The sequence below is a fragment of the Ixodes scapularis genome, unplaced genomic scaffold (assembly GCF_016920785.2).
Source record: "Ixodes scapularis isolate PalLabHiFi unplaced genomic scaffold, ASM1692078v2 PGA_scaffold6__148_contigs__length_123643588, whole genome shotgun sequence".
NCBI lineage: Eukaryota > Metazoa > Arthropoda > Arachnida > Ixodida > Ixodidae > Ixodes > Ixodes scapularis.
In genome coordinates, this window is record NW_024609881.1 from 75166442 (window position 1) to 75188743 (window position 22302).

Consider the following 22302-nt stretch of genomic DNA (forward strand, 5'->3'; position numbering starts at 1 on the left):
TCTGACTCAGCTTTGCCGGCTGGGTGTACTGTGCACGCTAAGGCAATAGAGACGGTTAGCAGCGAGCTTTGGATGACAGCAAACAATAACTCAAGAAACCCTTACCTAAACAAAATACATTTCACCCTGATTGTATTGCGATACAAAGGAACATTCAAAATGTATTTCGATACAGGAATACAGATACTGGTGAAAAAAAATGTATCGCGATACAGAAATACAGATACGAAATTTATTTCTGAAATACTATCGCGATACATTTCTATCGCGATACTGCCCAACCCCCTGTCTAACACCCTCTTTATTATAGTTCACACGCCTTGATTAGTGATTCGCTCTTCGACTTCCTTATCCGCTAATACTACCGTGTCATTGGCGGCAGAGCGAACACTAAATGCTAGGCACTTGTCACACTTTGCAGTGCTTAGGCTGTCGCTGACTGTAAAATTTCAAACAGTGCCCTTTTGTATGAGCTGCCGCCAGATTGGAGGAGTTTATCTCACTGAATATATCTTGTAATTCGATAGATTTTCATCGGCTGCCTAAGTACTCTTTTTGACAAAGTTAGATATTTTTGTGCACATTTAAATTTGTATTAAGGCACCAAGACAAATGTTTGTAGCACTGCGTTATTAATTTATGCATGTCTTTGGCAAACAACGAAAGGCATCTTCAAAACGAAAAGATTTCGGACGTTCAGTCATCTGCACGAAGAACGGCACTTTGTTCCCTTAAAATTATTTCAGTATTCTATTCATCGACAGTTGTGTGAAATCGCTGCAAACAAAATCTTTCAGCCTTTAACAGTCTTCAACTACACAAAGTTACGGCTTTGCTATTAAATTTCGTTCACGCGTGCTAATCTTGCAACTTTATTGTAAACAGGCTAGGATAAATAAGTATTACCTGGCACCTCCCTTATTCTTAAAAGAAGATTCAGGTAATGTTGTTGTTGTTGGTTTTTTACAGCTTTTCTGATTTTTGTAGGCCGTTACAAGACGAACTCTTTCTAAAAATGTTGCTGAAGTCGGGGGCAGTCGTCTTACGTTGTACGCCAGACCCCAGAGGGCAGGACGACCGACAAACACGGCCTTGGCTCCAAGCGCCAGGGCCTTGACCACATCGGTGCCGCGACGGACTCCGCCGTCCACGTAGACCTCGACGCGTCCACGAACCGCACTCACAATTTCTGGGAGGACTTCAATCTGCAAAGAGACGGCAACCAAGATAGCTTTGCTTTAAACCCCGTCTATACGGAAAGTAGCGAGCGCCATTGATTGATCCTCCGACACACCCGCACCCTCTAAAAAAATCCTCCTCCTCCTTTTCAAAGTTCTGCTTTCCACTACCACTGAACGGCCGAGCGTCCACCCGGTTTCGGTTGGTTACTTCCCTCCCGTCTGCTTTTTGTGCCCTCCCGTGTTTAGGCCTCGCATCCCCCGCGGCGTCCATACGTATAAATACAACGTTGCCAACCGCCCGTAAAATATTTTTTTTTTGTAGGGCGTATGTTGTGTGATTTGCTTTTCGATACGTTATCAAACTGCCGCTACGACGTGGCCTTACTAAATAAAATCCGCCTGTTTACAAAACGCTGTTTTACGTTGTTGATTTTTGATTTCGTCGTCACTTCAGGGTGTAAAAGCAGACGCAAAAACGCTCAAGAAGTAATGATATTTCCTGTCAACTTTATTGAAACGAGCGTAGAATTACAGCTTCGCATTTCACAACAGAGAGGTGTGCTCGTTCATCGCCTTGGCTCCCCTGTCTGCTGAAGAACAAAAAAAAAAAAAAAAAGATTAGGACGATCTTTCTCACAGTTCAATTTTATCGTGTGCATGTTTACAAATCCAAAGATTGCATCTGATTTTAAAACGAATGATCCGAGCAAAGACAGAGCCGATTGTTGTGTAGCGTGGCGAGAGGGCGACTTACCGGAGCCAGAAACCTAGTACGTTACGCCGAGGTAGCCATATTTATAGAATGTCTTTCTTTTCTTTCTCCTCCTCTAGGACAGACCTCGTTTCTGCTGGTCCCTAGATGGCAGCATTATTCCACATCCCCCCTTTTTTATGGGATAGCCGTAAGGTCTGCTACTGAATATATCGCTGTTGGGTTTTCAGACATCGGCCACTTCTGCTGTGTAGGTGCGAGTTGTCCCCACATCTTGTTGGACATTGTTCCGATCCATCGTCGTCTGACGCACGTGTTGCCGGTTCCGATTGGTTCGGCGAGGCAGGAGAAGGCGAACAAGGAATTAGATCTGTTCTGTTTCTCCTGACTGGACCTTCTTGGTCCAGTCAGAAGAAAGCCAGGAGTCACACCTCTGAAGGTCCTGACTGGACCTTCAGAGGTGCGACGGTGTACAGTTCCTCTCCTTTCCAGGTCACCGACCCAGGCTTCTGTGCCGTCGACGATGTCGCCAAGGTCTTGTACTCCATGTCGGCGATCATAGGCTTTGCCTTGTTTCACGCAAGCTTTCCTTCATATTTTCGTAGCCGTGTCATGTCCGGAGTTGACGGAACCAACGTCTTCTTGACTGTTGGGATCGTGGACCGGAGTCTCCTTCCCATTAACAGTTCAGCTGGGCTGTACCAATTGTTCAGTGGTGTGGTCCTGTACGCAAGTAGTGTTTTGTATGGGTCTCCAGTCTTCCCCATCGACTTTTTGATAATCTTAACTGCTGCTTCAGCCAGACCATTGCTTTCCGGGTAATGGGGACTGGATCTGATGTGTTGGAACCCGTACTCTTGAGCAAATGTGGAGAATGCTGACGTTTTCACGCGCAAAAACTGAGGGCCGTTGTTCGACACGACAACCTCAGGTATCCCATGGCGGGCAAAGATGCTCTTGCAGTGGCTAATCACTGTTTCAGAGGTGAGACTGCTGATCAGTGCTACTTCCGCGTACCCAAAGAAATAGTTCGTAACAATTAGCCACCACTTGTTGTGATGATAGAACAGGTCCATAGCCACACGTTGCCATGACGTTTCGGGGACGTCTGTTGGCAGTAGTGGCATCTTTCTGTTGCTTGACTTCACGGTGAAATGTTGGCACCTCTTTACAGTCTGTTCAACGTCCCTGCTGATGCCAGGCCACCACAAAGAGTGTTTAGCTCTGGCCTGTGTCTTGACAATTCCAAAGTGCCCTTTGTGTAGAAGACGTAAGGCCTTTTGCCGGCATTGCGCGGGCACGACGATCCTTGCGGTATACAGCAGGATGTCGTCTTCCAGCGTGAACTGATGCCGAAACTCGTAAAAGGGTTTGACATCGTTGTAAAGGTCACGGCGACTGGGCCAGGCCTGTTGAGAGTACTTGCGCAGTACTTGGCAGACAGGATCAGTTTTCTGGTTCTTGATGAGCCACTGTAAGCATGGTTTTTCCACAGGACTGTTGGCTTTTACTTCACGTACGTCAGCCCCGACCTCTTGCTCAAGGTCCAATGAGTCAGTTTCTTGGAGAGGCGATCTGGAGAGTGTCGGCAGCGAGAAGCTCTTTTCCCGGCTTGTATGTGATGATCTTTTTGTAACGCATCATGCGCATACGCAACCTCTGTAACCTTGGGGTGAGGTCATCGAGTGTCTTCGATAAGAAGAAAGGAACCAACGGCTTGCGGTTCGTTTCTAAAGTGAACTCCTTGCCGAAGAAGCAGTCATTGTACTTTTCACATGCCAAAACAAGGGTCAATCCTTCCTTCTCTATTTGAACGAAACGCCTTTCCGTCTCAGTTATGAGACTTGACGCGTAAGCAGTGACTTGGAACTTCCCGTCCTCTCGCCTCTGCCGCAGTACGGCACCCAATTCATAGGAAGATGCATCCGCAGTAACCACTTTCTCTGACGCAGGGTCGTAGACGCCGAGGACAGGATACTCTTCCATTTGTCAAAGGCTATCCTGTTTGGTCCCCAAACAAATTCTTGCTTCGAGCTGAGCATGGAGCTCAGTGGCTGAAGAACGTCGGCGAAGTTAGGTGAAAAAGCTGTACAATTCTCGTACTGCGTTTGCGTTTGCGTCATCTGGACGGGTGCCTTGATGGTCGATTCTGTGCCCCGGAAAGTGATCTCCTTAACTTGAAAGGAGCATTTGCGAAGGTTGAGAGTGACTCCTGTGGCTTGTAGTCGCTTAAGTACCTTACGGAGCCTCTCGTTCTCTTCCCGGTTGAAGCCCCAAACAAGGACATCATCCATGTGGCAGACTGCGCCGTCGATGCCGTTCAGGATGCTTGAAAACTGTCTCTGAAAATGTTCCGAGGCAGAGGAGATGCCGAATGGAAGTCTGTTAAAACAGAACCTCCCAAATGGCGAAATTAATGTTGTTGGGATCTTCCTTTCTTCACTGAGCGGTATTTGCAAAAACCCCGAGTTGGCATCGAGTTTGGAGAACACTCGTGCGCCCTGGAGTAGTGCCAGCGTGTTTTCACCCGACGTACTGGGGTGCCATTCACTCTTGACGTAACAGTTGAGTTTTGTAAATTCCACACAGATTCTCACTGTACCATCAGGTTTCGGTACTATCACCTTGGGCGCACATCAGTCCGTTGGCTTATCCACAAGAGATATAACTCCCATAGATTCCATCCGCTGCAGCTTCTTTGGTTTGCTGGTACAACGGTAGAGGAACACGGCGTGGGGAATTGAGTGCAAAGGGAGTTGCTCTGTTTTGAAGTTGCACGTGGTAGGCGACCTTGATGTGGCCTAATCCTTTGAAGAGAGCAGGGAACTCCTTTGTCACATTAAGTAGCGAGCTCCTTTGCGTTGGTGTGTTCTTTGTGGCAAGGCCGTCTACAAAAGAAACCACGTTTAGTGCTTCAATGGCGGGTCTGCCACACAATGGCGTGCGTAAATCCTCAAGGATGTAGACATCATGCAGTTATGTCGAGCCTTTGTAGGTCATGGTCAGTTGTTCTACTCCTTGGACTGCTAAGGGACTGCTGCCTGGGCCTTGAAGTTGTCCTGGTTCATGAAGCAGCGGTTCCCATTTTAGATTTCGGAACACGCTTCTCGGGATGATTGTCTCATCAGCCCCTGTGTCTATTCTGAAGTTGACGGGGTCATCTTGGAGCACCACCGTAGCTTACCACTTCTCTGCTTGTGGATGCGACACCCCTCCAATGAACCGGATCTCTTCGTCAGACCCGGAGACATGGTTGACCCGTTTGGAGAGACAGACTGAAGCGTAGTGACCTTTCTATTGCAGCTCTTGCACGTTTCGCAGCGGGCTGGACAGTCTCTCCTCGACTGCCGGTTTCGTCCGCACCAGTTGCACGATTGCTTGTCATTACAGCTTTAGATTCAGGGTTCCACGCGGCTGCAACAACCTTTTCCGTAGTGTGAGTAGACTGCTTAGATCGGTTGGACCCCGAGGCGAGCTTATTGATACTGCCGTTTAACTTCCCGTCCTACGTTAGCTCCACTTGTTGGCGGACACTTTCCTCTTGTCTTGTAGACTCGAGTGCCCTGCGTAGCGTTATATTAAAGTCTAGCTGGAGCTTGGCAGACAGTTTTTGTCTCGAATCCCGACCACAAGTCGGTCTCGGACAAACTGCTCTTGCGTGTCGCCGTACCCGCAGTGTTTAGACAGGCTGTGAAGCGCCGTCGCGAGTTCTTCCACGGACCCTCCTTCTTGCTGGACGTGGGTGTTAATTCGAGCTCGCTCGAATATCACGTTCCTCCGCGGTATGAAATATCTGTCGAAGCTGGCGATGACGGTTTCGAAAAGGCTTGTGCCGAGAGTTGGAACGAAGCGAAGACGTCTTCAGATTGATCGCCCATTAGGTAGAGTGTGGTATCTACCTGACGCTCTTCGGGTTTGTTCCTTAGTCCCGAGGCGTTGTGGAACCGCAGGAAGCGTCGTTTCCACTTGGGTCATTCGTGGGGGTTACTGAACGAAAATGGCTCCGCGGTTGAAGAACGAAGGAACCGTGCTGGGGGCCCGTTCCGGGTGTACCGTTGGCCATGGCCAGGAAGCAACTCAGCACGATCCCGCTTTTGGCACCATGTTGTGTATTGTGGCGAGAGGGCAATTTCCCGGAGCCAGAAACCTAGTACGTTACGCCAGCAAGCAAATTGTTGTGTGTATGTTTATGCAGTCGGAAGTTAGCCTCGCTCAGTGTGCGTCGGGTGTTTCAGCTGTAGATGAGCAATTTAGCCAGTGCGGTACAACCGCTAACCTGGGGCCTTTAACGTGCACCACGCAGTAGTGATACACGACCGCACGCCGGTACGATGCTCAGCCAGATCGAAGCGGGCAGGGACGGGGATTCAACCCAGGATCCCTGGGTTGTGCAGCGCGAGCTTTCGCTCCACGTGCTCCGAGCTGGTGTGCGCTAGACCACTCGGCCACCGAACCCCCTATACTCCATTTCACCTTATGGTGTACCGCAGAGAACGCTAGAAGCGCAAGCTCATAGCGTTGGCAGTTGCCCTTAATGCACGAGAACTTGTGCCGCCGAGATGCGCCCTAGATCAAGGAGCTCACTCTTGTAGCCTTTCCCGTGGTACATTATAAGGTGAAACAGAGTACAGTACGTTACGCCGAGGAAGCCACGTTTATAGACTGTCTTTCTTTCCTTCCTCCTCCTCTAGGGCAGACCTCGTTCCTGCTGGTCCATAGATGGCAGTATTATTCCACACCGATGACTCGACACCATTCGCGTGCCAGCTCCAGAAGTGAAGCAATGGAAATACATTGCTAGTAGCCAAGACGTCGGAGACGCCGACAACTGATATCCTAGCGAAAACACGGAAGGTGCTAGAGGTAATCGCGCAGAAAACGAGGATTTGCCACATGTCAACTGTCGCAGCGCTCGGAGGAAGGGCAGCCTAGGAGGCGCAAGAGTCGGAATGAGAGAGGGAAAGATCCGCGTAGAGATGGAAAGAGCGAGAGAGAGCGAGAGAGAGCTTGGCGCTACTTTCAGTATAGAAAAGCTTTTCTTAACTTCGCAAAAACAATATTTCCCCGCTGAAAGAAAAGGCATGCATTGATTTGAGCTTATAAAAACATTCACAGCATGATCCAAGTCATTATGTATGTCTGTCTGCTTTACGTTGCTGATATACCTTTCACGAGAGAAGAGTTGGCGTCAATCCAGACCATAATATATTTTTTTTGTTGTTATGCAACTTTTTTTTCTTTCCAGTGTTCGGTGATTAGATATGGAAATTTTGAACAAAGGCCGTTGTCTAGCCTCTCTCTTCACGGCGCAGGAGATAAGTCATGACTTTAATCACAAGTTGTTGGCACCACCATGCGTCTCTGACGTCACGCTGCTGCAGTGTCGTTTCTGTCAACACGGCGCATGCGCAAATCTTTCATGTTACGTAAATATAATTTCTGCGCAAGCGCATTGCCCACGGTCGGTGTTGGCCAACACGGACTCATCTGTAAACAGCTGGATGTTCCCTAGAGAAACGGGCAGCTCACGTGGTATTTTGTGGGTAGTATTAGACTCTTTAAACCACATGCTAAAGTTGGAGCCACATAGAGAGGAAGTAGCGGTCATCATAGTTCAGTTTTAAAAGGACCATGGAATGATTTATCAAGCCGTCATCCTTAGCTTTCCTCCACAGCTTAATCGAAATGAAAAATCATATGGTCGTGAAGCGTTTGGGCCCCGGAACGATGACTCCACGCTTCCACCGTCCTCCTTAAAGGGGCACTGACACCCCAAAGGTCGTATTTATTTTTATTGTCAAAAACGATGCAAGTTGTAGTCATAGACACGCAAAAAAAACCGCATCGCGAAAAAAAATTTCCCGCGCGCGCGCGCGCCTTTTTATTTTTGGCGTTTGATTTTCCCGCCTCTCGCCTCCTCGCTTCTTTTGATCGGTGACGTCAGAAATCAGGAAATTTAGAAGCTTTGTAGGCGACATCTCTATAACATTTAATTACGGCAATCTTAAAACATGTTTTTTAACGCAATTGCGAACGCACTACGGCCCTTCTTTTTGAAATACCAAAAATCGGGAGTTCGTTGTGGTGCCGTCTCCTGGATTTGTATCCTCCAACGGAAAACAGGCGACACCGCTCAAAACCGGTCCGCCGCAACGCCGGCGCTAGCCGGCGCTCGCTCCTATCCTCCTCGCTTTGGGTCGCCATGGCAACAGCAGGGAGTGGTGACAGGAAAGCAGTGTTGTGCCCGTTACCGAAAAAAAGTAACGAAATAGCGTTACTCGTTAGTTTGGTAAAAAGTAACGCGTTATCGAGCTGCGTTACTCTTTTACAAACGTAACGATATACCGTTACCGTTACTTTTCAAAAATAACGAACGTTACTTTTACGGTACTTTTACGTTACTTTTGTGTTCGAGTACATATGCCTGGCAGAGATGTATGATAAGCCTTCTTAACAAGCTTGGATAAAGATAGAAATTTACAGAGTGGTTTCATAGTGTTTTGACGCGCGAAGTAGCTTAATTTTCGCCATGCAGAATAGGAATTGAAACTGTAATTTACCTGATTCTGTCTCCTTTAGTTGATACATCTCATTCAGACCTGCTGGCCATGGCGACGGAGTTTTGTTATTCATGTCCACCTCACGTGCAGAATGTGTCGGAGATGTTAGTCAATCGGCTTTTATAAACTACAGCATGCGAACGGGGACTGCTGGAACACAACCAGCCAACCAACACCCCTCATCTGTACGCCGGTTTTCGTAACAGTCCGGTTCATACTATTACCAGAGACTGATTTACTTCACTATCTGTTACAGGACACCGGTTACCAGCACACTGGCTATAATCACTTGCTGCCTCCTACCAGCAGTAGCTCTTAGTTTTTCTGTGAAAAAAAGGTTTCGTATTTGTAAGTTTTCTTTAAAACTTTTTTTTTATATTTTATCATGACCTTGGGAAAATAAAGACTAATCAAACGAAAGATTCTGTCTACAAAAGTGGGTCAGGAACTTTCAGGCAGCGAGGGGGAAAGCGAGTTAAAAAAATTCCACAAAGGGTGTTTCTTTTTTTTTTTTTTTTGAAACTAGAGAAATGAGCAAATCGCTTCGCCACTAGTTGTCCACTGTTGTAAACGGACGTCTCTCCACGGCCCCCCCTCCCCCCCCCCCCCCCCCCCCCCGCTGTCCACCCCGGCTGCACAAAGCAGGGGGGGGGGGGAGAGGAGGGAGGGGAGGGGGCTGTAACGCAGTCGTTCGTTCAAGCCATGTGGGTGGTGACACAATGGAAAAAAAAGAAAAAGGAGGATGAACGGAATAAGCTGGTAGCCGAAGGTTTTTTTCGCCTTCGAGAAGTGAGATTTTTTTTTCTTTTAACTTTACTGTGACAGATGCTGGTTTCCTGCAGCGATAGGCTCGAGCAGGATTTTGAGCTAAGCTCATGCAGGATGTCACCAGTTTTGGTCAAAAGTAACGAGTAACGAGTAACGAAATTTGACAGCCGATACCGTAAAAAAGTAACGGAAATACTTTACTCGTTAGTCATTCAGAATACTAACGAGTACGTTACTGCGTTAGCGAAAAATGTAACGCGTTACCAGTAACGTCGTTACTAGTAACGAGTTACCTCCAACACTGCAGGAAAGTGGACTCTCAGGTCTCCTCAATTTTTGACGTCAAGGCACCGGCGCCGATCGCGCGGGAACTTCGAATTCGGCATTTGGAAATTGTTTTTTTACTTCACGAATACTGAATTCCCAAATCTCAAATTTTGAGGGTAATGTCCCGGCATCGTTTTCAATCGTTTCGGATAATAAAAAAAAATATGATTTTGATGTGTCAGTGCCCCTTTAAAGGAGCGATGCAACAATTTTCGTACTTTGGGCTAATACCGCTTAAAACGGATCTCTAACGTTAATAACCTATGAAACACGCGTTCGTTTTTCACCCCACGCAATAGAAGTCTCAGAAAAAATTAAAGAAAAACGAGCAGCGTTCACCCCCTTAACTCAAAGCCAGAACAAGCGGCCACGTGATCTGGAGCCGATTTTATGCCGCCAGTGTTGATCATGGCCACGCGCTGGGGTTGGCAAAGCGCAGGACACGCGCTGAGTTCCAGACATTGTTATGACTCGGCTGTTGTCGTCGTTGCAGCGATTGGACACGCGTCAACTACCCGAATGCTTCTCGAGCTAGCAATTATCACGAGCCCAAATCGAGGGCCCACGCAATGCTCGGGTACAATCTTTGAACCGAATTCAAATATCGTCACTTGGGTGTACTGCGATCCCCATGTTACGTCATCAAATTTTGCAAAGGAGAGATTGAATGAAAATGATAGCTTTTTTCCTTGAAATTACACCGCAACAAAGGCGTTTCTTGGCCAGTGGCGTTGCGTGTGAGTATCCTTCAGTCCCAGGTGTGCCAGTAAGCTCGTGTCAAGTGAAAAAACATTCCAATTGAATATCGTTGCACCGCTCCTTTAAGGAGCAGTGCAACGATATTCAATTAGAATGTTTTTCACTTTACACGAGTTTACTGGCACTAGTGGGACTCAAGGATAGACGCACGCAACGCCACTGGCCAAGAAACTCCTTTGTTGCGGTGAAATTTCAAGGACAAAAGCAATTATTTTCGTTCAATCTCTCCTTTGCAAAATTTGATGATGTAACGTGGGGATCGCAGAACACACAAGTGACGATATTTGAATGCGGTTCATAGATTGGACCCGAGCACTGCGTGGGCACTCGATTTGGGTTCGTGATAATTGCTATCTCGAGAAGCATTCGGGTGGTGGCCCGTGTCCCATCGCTGCAATGACGACAATAGCCGAGCCGTAACAATGTCTGGAACTCAGCGCGTGTCCTGTGCTTTGCCAATTCCTGCGCGTGGCTATGATCAACATTGGCGGCATATAATCGGGTCGAGATCGCATGGCCCTTCTTCTGGCTGCGAGTTGAGGGGGTGAACGCTGCTCGTTTTTCTTTAATTTTTTTCTGGGGCTTCTATTGCGTGAAGTGAAAAACGAACGCGTGTTTCATAGGTCATCAAAGTCAGGGATCTGTTCTAAGCGGTATTTGCGCAAAGTACAAAAATTGCTGCATCGCCCCTTTAAGTACTAATCATTCGCAAGCGTGATAAGTGCCGTCACTGCACTCATTGACCACGAACGCGAATTCAAATATTCGTCGACGGATTCATTGTTTTCGAGCGCATACGTCTGTGTGACGCAGTGCTCGTGTCCAACGCAGCTCCCTCGCTAAGCTGAGAGAACTTCCTTTTGTGGTAGAAAGGCATAATTTACGTCAAGGCCACGTGATTTCACATGTTGGTGACCGAGTCCGGTTGAGTCGTGAAGAAAAGCAGACATGATTTTTTTTTTTTTGTGAAAAACTGAAGGCAATAAAACGAAAACAGAAGCCTGTCCTTGATTCTGTGAACATTAAAAATTAATTGGTATCTTTATTTGGAAAAAAGTTCGAAAATCATTTTATGGTCCCTTTATGCTCCGGTGTACTAATTTTCAGGAGTGCAAGAGATCATGCAGCGCTGAATAGCGCCACGTTCTCAAAGATTATGAGTTCAAATCACGCTTTTACCCCTTTTTATAGGGTGACTGAAATAACCAAGCTCGATCTAAAAGGGGCCGTAAACATCAGCGCCTGCACGTACCAATCAAAACTTTTCGTCAAAGATATATTTTACAGCTCGATTTTTTCTTGTAAAATTACAAAGCGCAGCTCCCTATCTGTAAAAAATTGTGCCAAAATGCTGCCAGGGTAAACGGCGGACGGCGACGCACATGACCGAGTCGAGTGGCGGTGTGGTGCCTGGAACGCGTCTCCGACTGGTGTGTTTACCGCACCCAAAAAAAATGGTCCTTCGATTTCCGCCTCGTGACATCATAAAAGTGGAATTTTGTCGCTGGTCGCGATCCTAGCGACGTTCTAACAACTGTGGCGTATGTGGCCGACGCCTGTTCTGCTGCAGGTCGCTCTCTGGTGCGACGGTGCACGGAAGCTTCGGCAGTCAGAAGATGGGACGCTGTGACGACAGCGACACTCGCGTTCGCTCGTGCTTTTTGCCAGCATTTCTGTGGTCAACCGCCATGATCGCGACCTCCGACAACATGACATTCCGGCTTCATGGGCGTCATTTGTGGCCACTTCGTGGGACCAGTTTTGATCTATGGGCGGTATAGGACGCTACTCACACTAGTGGGAGACGAGCTCCAGGCACCATAGTAGCGGTGCGCCTTTGGCACACGTATTGGTAGATGGCTTCGGGAGCAGCGTCGGAAAGTGTAGTCGGCCAGCCAAAGAAAGCAAACCACACGGAGACGAAATCTGTCGGCAGCAAGGGCGCGGTCGTTATGCAACCACGTATTTGTTTTTTCTTTACTTCAAGTTTTGGTACATTACAAAAAGCACTATGTTCATATTAGTAGACCACGGTTCTCGCAAGCAGTCTCAAGAAGGAGGTAGCGCCAGTCATCAAGACGTGCGCCCAACGCGTCTTGTCACTCGATTGGGTCGTCTGCGTCGCTGTCCGCCGTTGGCCCTGGCCAGTTTTTTTTTTTTTTTTTTACAAAAAAAGGAGCTACGATTTGTAATTTTACATAAAAAAACCGACCTGTGAAATACACTTTTGACAAAATGTTTAGATTGCTAAGTACACGCGACGATTTTTACAGCCCACTTTAGATTGAGCCTGGTTATTTCAGTCACCGTATATACGCTTAGTTCAGAGAAAGACGGTCATAGATGTGCCAAGTCTATACTTTTTTTATTATATTTTATATTAGGCACCAATAAATGTTCATACAATGAAATTAACCCTGTTTTGCAAGAAATGTTTCGTTATTTTCGTCAAACAAATCGTATCTGAGGGGAGGTTGAATTACGTTTTTCCCAATTGCGCGTAGATGCAAGTTTGAGGACCACAGGAATAAAAAAATAAAACTTCTTACAAAGTAACTATTCATATGTACCAAATACATACCAACTGGCAGACTTGTACGTAATCCGTTACAAGTAACGGAATTACTTGTAATCCCTTACATTTATCGGTAATTTAGTAACGGAATAATTACATATTTTCTAGAGTAATTTTAAAGTAATTCCCTTACATTTTTGACGTAACGGATTCCTTGTAATCCGTTACATTTTTTTTTGTCAAAACAACCCCCCCCCCCTCATTCTAAATAAAGTTTTTTTTTTTTTTTTTTTTTGTAAAATTGAGCGCAGTGACACTGTCACGGGAATCGACCACCGCAAAGGGAGGCTTGGCACTCTTCAGTTCCGCAAAGCCTTTTTTTGCAACACCAAGCCCCTGAGTATCTTTTTTTTAGACCCTAACATCAATGTAAAAAAATCCAAATAAACAATTCTACAAAAAAAAAAAAAAGGGGGGGGGGGGAGGGCAAGTTATTTCCGCTTCTTTTTTAGTCCTTTTGTTTTTTTCTTTGTGGTCGAAGACGGGGAGAGGAGGGCACCCAAGTGATTGTGCGCCTCTTCGAGAAGCTCGAGGCGGTAAGTGCGCCGAAAAGAATTAACAATGTCCTTCTCGGATATAGTGACTACGACCATTTTCATAAAGTCACAACACGAGACAACGCTCCCTCTACCCTACCCTTTTTGTGAGTCAGCTTTTTGCGAGCACTTAGAAAATGGTAATGGTCTTCCTTTCTTCTTCTTCCTGTTATGCCCCAGCAGGACGCATCTTAACTCAAGCAGATATTTTTACAAATAAAACATAATGGTGGCTGACGTAGACTTGATATTCTGGGCTTGAGGAGAGAGTGAAATTCGTGAGTGGGGCCATAGCGCGGCTTACTTGGTTCTCTGCCCTTCGCTGCCCGTGGCATCAGCGGACGTCTATCTGGAGAACACCGGAGTAAACTGCAGTCGGCCCGTGCTCCGTGAGTTTTTGAACGGCACCAAGAAAGGTACACACGGCAAACGTGCGTCTACATTTCCTTGTTTTAACTGACGTTCTAATTAATTGTTGTTATGAGTGTCCTTTTTCTTTCATTACTTATATTTATATACTGGAAACTTTTTTTTATTGACCAACGTCTCAAGTGAGGCTCGAACTGTTCAGAACCAAAGGAAGAAGAATATCGAGCCAAACCTTATTTATTATTTAATTATCACCTTACTGTTACAACTATGTTTTGCTATTGATGACTTCTACAACTTCGCCATTTAGACAATGGAGAATTTTAGTAGATCGGTCCGATGACTCCGATAACGATATCCGATACTTCGCCGCCGTCTTTGCGTATGCATCATATCGTTATCGGGTACCGTTATTGCGAATATCGGAGGTATCGGAATGATCTACTAAATCTCTCGAATAGCAGGAACGGCTGCAACGACGAAGCTTTGCTCTACATTCGAGGTAAATAGTACTTCCCTTGCTTCGCTGAAAAAGCTCAATGCAGAGCATGAAGCATTCGTGAGGAACAATATGGCACTCCCATCCGGTGCCTCAGCTCAAATGGTGTTCAGCGTAGCAGTCGACATATTGAGTAAGAAATAAAGCAAAATCTCTGACGAGACTTTCGAGAGCCAGCTGTTGCTCAAAATACTCAAGGTCATTAAATGGAACAGGTGGCAAGAATAAGAAATTCAATAACCCTCTTCCATTTGTTTCTTACTTGAGGACAATAATGTTAAAAGTAACGCCACGAAAGTAACGGATTACTTTTTGGGGTAACGGTCAGTTACTTTCATGGGAGGGTAATTGTAATTGTAATAAATTACAATTTAGCCTCGAGTAATTGTAAATGTAATTCCTTACTATTTTTCAGTAACGTGTACAAGTCTGCCAACTGGTCTACTTGAAGCAGTTAGATTAGTTTATATAAGTTTATATTTTAAGTAACATAAACTTACTAACTTGGCCTCATGCGCAACTCTTTATATTTAGAGAGTTCTTTGGTGATTTTTAGCACATCTTAGAGTTACATTTTAAGGCTTAAACTTTTTCTATGGAGTATATCGTGCTTCGTTCACTATTAAAAAAAGCCTATTGCGCTCGACTATTTCAGTGTTCTTGCATGGATGTTTTCGAAATTAAAAAAGTCAAAATTGTGCGATTTTTGTGAGCCACTTAAAAAAGACAAACATAATCATCCTCAATTTTCTCCAAATTTCCCACGATGAGCCCCTGGAAACGCCTGCTATTGTTTCGCATTCGCCAAGCCCGCCATCGGTTGGGGCAAAAGATTCCTAACGTCTCCGGCTTATATGCTCTGTTTTCCTTACGATGGTCAACAGGCGACGTTGATTCCTGCAGTGCAGCGGAATCAACCAAGCACGACACCCAAAGGACAGACTGTGCCGCAAAGTTCAGTTTTCATATGCAAGATCGGCCTTATCACTTATATTAAAAAATATGGCACTTTTTTTTTGTTTTTGTTTTTTTGTGTGTAATGATTTATGGTGTCTGGGAGATAATGGGACAAACTACTTGAACTGTGGATGCGGTGCTGGAGTGCCACAAATCGCTGAGGCAGAACGCGTTCGTTGGTAATTTACCGCGACATAAATCTGGAAAGAAGATTATTTTTCTAATTTTAAACATTGTAATTCAAAATATTTTTGCGGTTCTTAAATCATATATTTCAATCAGTAAATCGAGAGAAATCTGAAATATATCGAACAGTTATTATTTTTACAATTGCAGCACAATTTTGCACAATTTTGACTTGGTATTTGGAAAACTCCGTGGCGAATAGCAACATACGCAAAATTTGTTGAGCGCTAACTTCTTTGTTAAGAGTGAACAGTTCGTCAATTAATGTGTAGAAACGTTTCAGCTTACAATATTACTTCTAAGATGTGTTACAGTATCTACGATAAATGCCTAAATATAGAAGAGTTGCGCGAGAGGTAAAATTTGGCATTTCATTTCACTTGAAACATAAATTTAAATAAACAAAATTTGACTTATTTCAGGTACATCAGTTGGCATGTTTTATACATAAAAATATTTGCATCGTAGAAATCTTGCATTTTTTTTCTACTCCCCTCAAATTTCCGTCTATGCGCAAATGGAAAAAATGGTAGCTCTATACCTTGTCTTAGGCGTTGATCTTTTAACGAAACCCAGCGCTTTTCTCTTCTTTGTTTCTTTGTTTTAAAGTAAACTTTATTTATTATATTTTTTTACATATTTTGCTACCATATATAAAAAATTATATGAAAGCGAAAAATAGGTATGACACCCCTATGACCTTCCTTACCTGAATACTTTAGAGGTTGCTTTTGGAAACGCGAGTCAATTCGCTCCTGCCAAATCTATGCATCGCACATAGAAAAAGATTGCTTTACTCGTGGTCTGTACCAAAGGCCCATTAAGGAAAATTATTAACGTTCAGTATAATTAGACAACTAATTACGTTTCAGTAAAAAACTTTTAATCGCTAAATAAAAGGTATGGTTTCAATTATAAACTTTTATGCGAATCATCGAAACCTACAAAGTCCACCCGTTTACAATGATATAAGGAACGCGCAGTATTTTTCGGCGTTTCGAATATGCGCTTCATTCGGACGCGCTTTTAGGTTTGGTCTTTTATCGGAGCGGATCTGTGCGCCTGCAATCTCGCTCTCCGTGGCCAAAACGCGCAGTGTACGTGCGCCGTCACAGATGGCCCATTGAATTAACTAGATAAGAAAGCCCCCGGACTGCCACATGATGTTCGCCCTTTTGACGTGGGTGCCTGGGTGAAAACGCACCTTTAAGCGTGATGCGTGGGTTTTGCCACCACGTGAGAAAAGAGAGAGGGGGAAAGGGGAAGGGGTAGAGGATTATTGCTGGCGCGGGGGTCCGATCATATAAAAAACCGAAACCTAGAAAGGCATCCAACTTGAGCAATTTTCTGGCGCGTGCCAAATATTATTTTAATATGGATTGATTTAAGAGCTTCGGATGATTCGCGTCACGTTTCTAGTTTACACCGTACCTTTGAAGTTCATAGCTAAACTTTTAATTACGAAAAAGTAATTCATTGCCCATTATACTCAAACGCTAGTCATTTTCTTAATGAACCCTTTGGTTCAGACCGCTATGTCATCAACCTTTTTTCTGTACGATGAGATGTTTTCACATGAGGGATTTGACCTGCTTTTCCAAAAAACCCTAGTGTATGATCGAGTGTTGAGTCGGCATGCGCTTGCATGTTGCCTGTAGCAAGCTGCGCACTAGTATAATATCTGTTCTGCCAAAACATGTACAGCAATTTTACTTTCGCAACATGACTATATTCACTTGAGTAAAGCAAGGCGTCGATTAAAAGTAAGATTTTGTCAGATGTAGCGTACGGTTGCTGGGACTCCGTCTAGCTGCCGACCGCCATGATTCGAGACGAGTATGGCTGAAACCCCACGATCGATGGCTATCTCAGCGTCTTCGGCTGTAAAAGACGGAAAAGAAATCTTATCATTATTGTCTCAAAAATTTGCTCCAAAGTATATTGTTTTATTCTTAGAAATCAAACTATGTGCTTGATGAAAGCGTCATGCCCAACGCCATGAAATAATTTCGAACAGTCTTCAAAACGTTTCATCAACAGCTTATACGAAGCTGCATTCACACGCATAAAGCTATCGAAATGTGACGCTGTGCAAACGCCGGTAACAAAATCAACAATACCCTCCATATTAAACCAAATATCCTTCCCCACCACAGTGGCCTGATCCAAGGGCGAAAGGGTGACGGGGGCGGCCCCCCCCCCCCCCCCCCCGCCCAAGCAAAGTCGACCCCCCCACCTCCCCCCTTCTTGGAGGGCAATTTGACATTGGTGGACCCCGGGTGCACAAGAAAGAATGGGAGAATAGTATCCTTTCAAATTTTCCGCCCCCCCCCCCCCCCCCCCCGAAACTTTGGCTTAGTACTTCAGGGAAGTGGTTCGCATTACTTATATATTCCATAATGTAAAAAAAAAAAACTTCACTTCGGCGTTTTAGGTATCAATTCAGAAAAGCTAAAATTCACAGGATTCTTTCATACTCCCGACACATGTACAACATTGTTCTCAGGAGGAAGGTACAAAAGAGGGCACGAGCTTCGAGTTTTCTTTTGAATATTAAATCGTGGTATTGTTCGATACAAAACTGCATTAGCAGGCTTTCTGACTAATATCTAGACACAAGAAGTACAGCGTGCCCCCCCCCCCCCCCCCAAAAAAAAAAAATTTGCAGGTTTTCTTTTCTATCGCAAAATGGAGCTACGCATCGCCAAACGTTTGTCGTTCAAATGTACCGCTTGCGGTCCCAACCAGGTTCCAAAGTTTCAGAACTAACCGTTAGCTTAATCAAATGTATTTTTTTTTAAATTTTATTGGGAAAATAGGCTTCGTTTTTGTCCGTTTTCGGTAACTAGTGCCTTTCAGCTTCATGTATTTAACATCTCCATCGGCCGCCATTTTTCCATTGAATATTTTAAGAATCACTTATAACTTTTGAATAAAATCACGGTTACTTTTATAACTTTGCCACCTGGTTCGCACCACTTGCGCTTTATTTGGGCTAAGGATGAGCGTCCGTCAATGCGTAAATTATTTCTTGCGTTAAAAAAGGTTTGTATATTGAGGGGACACCATGTTGATCACAAGCTTCTCCTCAACTAAATGCATTCTGTGATGCAGTGGTTCTCAAAAGAGGGTCCAAGGACACTTTGAGGTCCGCGAAGGCGTTATAGGAATCCGCGAGAAGAAATATTTCAGTTTTCGGGCGAGTTTTCTCGTGTGTATGGCAATAAGAGAGGTCTCCTTCACACTATCCCTTAGTTATATCCATTTATTAAATCATTATTATGTTTAACCTAAACCTCTCCTCTCCTCTCACCGCGAACTGGGTCCCTCATAATCTCCGCCGGCCCGCGAAACTTCGATGGTTGAGAACCACAGCTGTAATGTAAGGCGATTCTCCCGTTTGTTCAAATATTCTAATGACAAAAATGCATTAAAGATACTTCTAGTTAGTGCTAATAATATACCAACATGCAACTTTATTGTGATCTACCCGCGAGTGGGTTACGTTGTGGCTTCCCATCAGCCCGACCATGTTGCAGCGGCTATGAAACTGTCCGCTATTTGACTACTATTGAAAGCTGCGGACTGATTGAAAACATGATTCATTTTATGTTTTATGCACCTGTGGTGTTGTGGTTGGTAAGTTGGCCATGCGGGGGTAGGTAATCGATGATGGGAAGGGTCACTGCGTCCATTTTTGTGGAGGAATAGCCAATTTGACATTTTTGCTCCACTGTCGCTCTTTCTCTGTATTAAATTCCTACAGAAATAGGATAAGCGCGATAAAATGTTGAAACTTAAATCTTCATAAGCCCCAGTTTTACTTACAGTTACTTAAATGATGCGACTAAAAGATTATAACCTACAGCTTACTAAGGAACTCAAGAAAGGTATCCCATGCTACAGCTGTAAGAATACTATGAGCAGGCTCGCACCCGTGGTGATTCCTTTCACGACGACGGGAAGACTGGTGATGCTCTTCAACCAGGTGACGTCATCCCACGTCTGCGCAGCGTTGATGAGTGGATCGTTCACGGGCAGCACCATTTTCCCGTTCCCAACTTCGTCCTCCGCGATCTTTTTGAAGTTGGCAAATCTGGGTTCGAACGGTATACCTCAAGATATTTTCGTCCATTTCTAAGAAATTTTCTATTGAAGTACCAAGAATGACCGCCTATTATTAGGGTGGAGCGTTACTAAAATTAGGAAACTTGAGACCTCTACGAGGTCTCAAGTTTCCTCATTTACATCCAAGCTACATCCGTACCGAGGCACCTGGTATGGATGTTTGAAGGACGAAACGACCCTGGCGTCCCGTCATATTTTTCCATTTGTTTCTAAACAGGCACTTGTTTTGCGATATGGCCGAAATCAGAAGTCGACACAAATTTTGCGTATCACAGTTAAGCAGTTCCACACTCTACGAGATACGCAGAGTCGTCGCCCACGCGCAAGCCGTTCCGCTTACTGTGGAGTTTGGCTATGGTAGGCTGGAAGGGGACTTTTGACGATCACACGACCAAAAGCGAGCCGATGACTAATGTCCATAAAGCCCGATTCTCACGGTGCGATTTTGCTTGATAATTCCCAGCTGCGACGTCGGGCACCGTATTTTCCTCCGCGTTCTTTTCCCGCACGAGCGAAGTTGCAGCTGCGAAACCGCAAGTAAAACAGCAACATGGGAATCATGATTGAGGCCATGCAACATCGGTGTGCTTGAGGCTGCTTTAGCTTGCAATCCAAGTATAGAATTTCAAGATTGGGCATCTTAACTCCACTCTGTAGTAATATGTTTCCTTGGTTGTTTTCTGCGCCCTGCAAGTTGGTGCAAGTTTGCACTAGAGTTTCTAATAATAAAGGTAATGCCCCCACTATCTCGGTAAAGCACGAAAATTAATATGTTGACTGCAAGGTGGAAGTTACTCACAAAACAACGCTTACGTATAAAGAGGCCTCGTATATTGACCAAACGGCCACTTCTGTTAACCACAGATAGTGGGAGGTTGACCTGTCGTTACAATCAGAAGTGGGAGCGGTGGGGTGGGGTGGAGAAAGGGGGGGGGGGGGGGGGTGGGAGCAGTTAATTCTTCATTGTGCTACGGGCCTATGGGTGTCGACCCAACCTTAAAAAACAGAGATTGGCAAGAGAGGAAACCGAATGACTAGGGAAATTTTAGAAGCCTGAGTAAATAAAAAAATGGGGATACAAAATGTGTCTGTCAGTGGTCACTGCATTTACCCAGCAAAGATATTGCCTTTTTAGATACGTGTTGATTCGCCATTCCGTGATGTGTTCGGTGTTGCTGATTTTTTTCTCTAAGTTTAGTTGAGATTTTGCGTTTGTCCTGTTTTCACTCCTCTACTTTGTCTACATTTTGCGCATTTTTGTACATTTGTCTTTGTTTCATTTAGAATCATATTTCCAAGAAATTAGCTGATATTTGTCAGTGTGCGCTCGTGCCACCATACGCATGTGATACTTTGCTTATTTTTGTTGTCTCGTCGCCTTCTCCTCAAATCTTCCTCTTCATATCCTTCAACGGAAGTTACTGACCGTGCAGAAGATGAGCGACTTTTGACACCCCTTAGACGAATACTGAACCCAAATTTGGAGCTCACAAAACACGGCTGGACGAATAGACGGGACGCTGCAAAACCCAAAAAGAATGAGAGGAAGCGAGGCCGCTTCCCCTCATTCTCAAACTTTCCAGGAGGATCATGACGTAAAAGCCCTCTCTTGATCGAGCCCTTCTTTTCCAAAAGTACGGCCATTCGTTTGAGATATCGATGTATCAGTGATGTCTAGGAGTTCGTAGTGTCCCGTTCAACGCTTTTGCATGCGGCCTCATTTTGTGAAATCCAAATTTCGGCTCAGTATCCCTTTAACCCACATTTCGCTTGTTCGTTCTATTGTTTGTTTGTTTTATACACAAAGAATAGCATGGAGTGTATAGCGCGACGCCGCTAGCGAAAAAGGTGCAACGAGCGTTTTGTTTTGTTTTTATCACGGCTCAAATGATGTCGGGAAAACTACTAATTTTTACGAGGTGATCATCCATGGGGCATAGGCCGATGTACTCAAGTGCTAACTATGTCGCTCAGTGAAATACACCAAATGCGGTTATACTAACCTGATATCTTCTGGAGGGCTGTAGCTCTTCTTTACTCTGTCTATTCTCATTCCGTACACTGGCATGTCAACAGTGAGTACAAGAGCTCGGTAACCTGCTACTTCAGCGCGTCTCACGAGGTCCTTTGTGAGGGCACGGTCCCTAGACAGCTGCATCTGGATCCAGAGAAGCCCTTCTCCAACTTTCTTCTTCACGACCTCCATGGAAGTGCTGCTGTAGAGGCTCAGTATCATCAGGGTTCGCTCCGCCTGCGCTGCTAAATATCGAGAACAAGGAGCGATTGATATCAAGTAAGAATCGGGCGCACTATTCAACAGCCTGCCCTAAAAATAAGGTGATTTACGCCTCACCCAAAACACAGATTAAATACAAATTTCAAGGCAAGTCCGGTAAAAAAGAAAGGGTGCGTGCGGGGCGATATTCTAATTTGTGATAATCTAATTTCCTACAAAGTTAAAAACATTTACTCCGGCTTAACATAACTTGTGGTCGCGTATTTGTTATGTTAAGCCAGATTTATTATGTTTATTATACTTTTTTTTGTTCACGTTAATCCGGAACAAACGCTTTAATCTATAAGTACAAATGTACCCTTACTTAGAGCACCACTTTCAAACATCTTGTAATAACCGATTACAAAGCTAGAATAATTTAAAATAAATATTTTGACGAACGTCTGAAGAATTGGTGGTTTTAGTTGACCAAGTAGCAAAATAAATTCAACTTGTGCGTTTTGTCCGTT

The 22302-nt window shown here is 44.9% G+C and overlaps 1 protein-coding gene across 1 annotated transcript in view; it reads right to left on the minus strand.

Annotated features, from left to right (window-relative positions):
* The window catches only part of LOC121838525 (hydroxyacid oxidase 1-like), a 30839-nt gene extending 9006 nt beyond the window's left edge, over positions 1–21833 (minus strand). Inside the window, exons 1-4 of the mRNA XM_042294817.1 lie at positions 21561–21833; positions 19365–19525; positions 17219–17310; positions 1047–1205 (exon numbers count right to left, since the gene is read on the minus strand). Coding sequence (XP_042150751.1) covers positions 1047–1205; positions 17219–17310; positions 19365–19525; positions 21561–21793 — 645 coding nt within the window. The 5' untranslated portion in view covers positions 21794–21833. The remainder of the gene's footprint in view (positions 1–1046; positions 1206–17218; positions 17311–19364; positions 19526–21560) is intronic.
* Between the last annotated feature and the right edge of the window lie 469 nt (positions 21834–22302).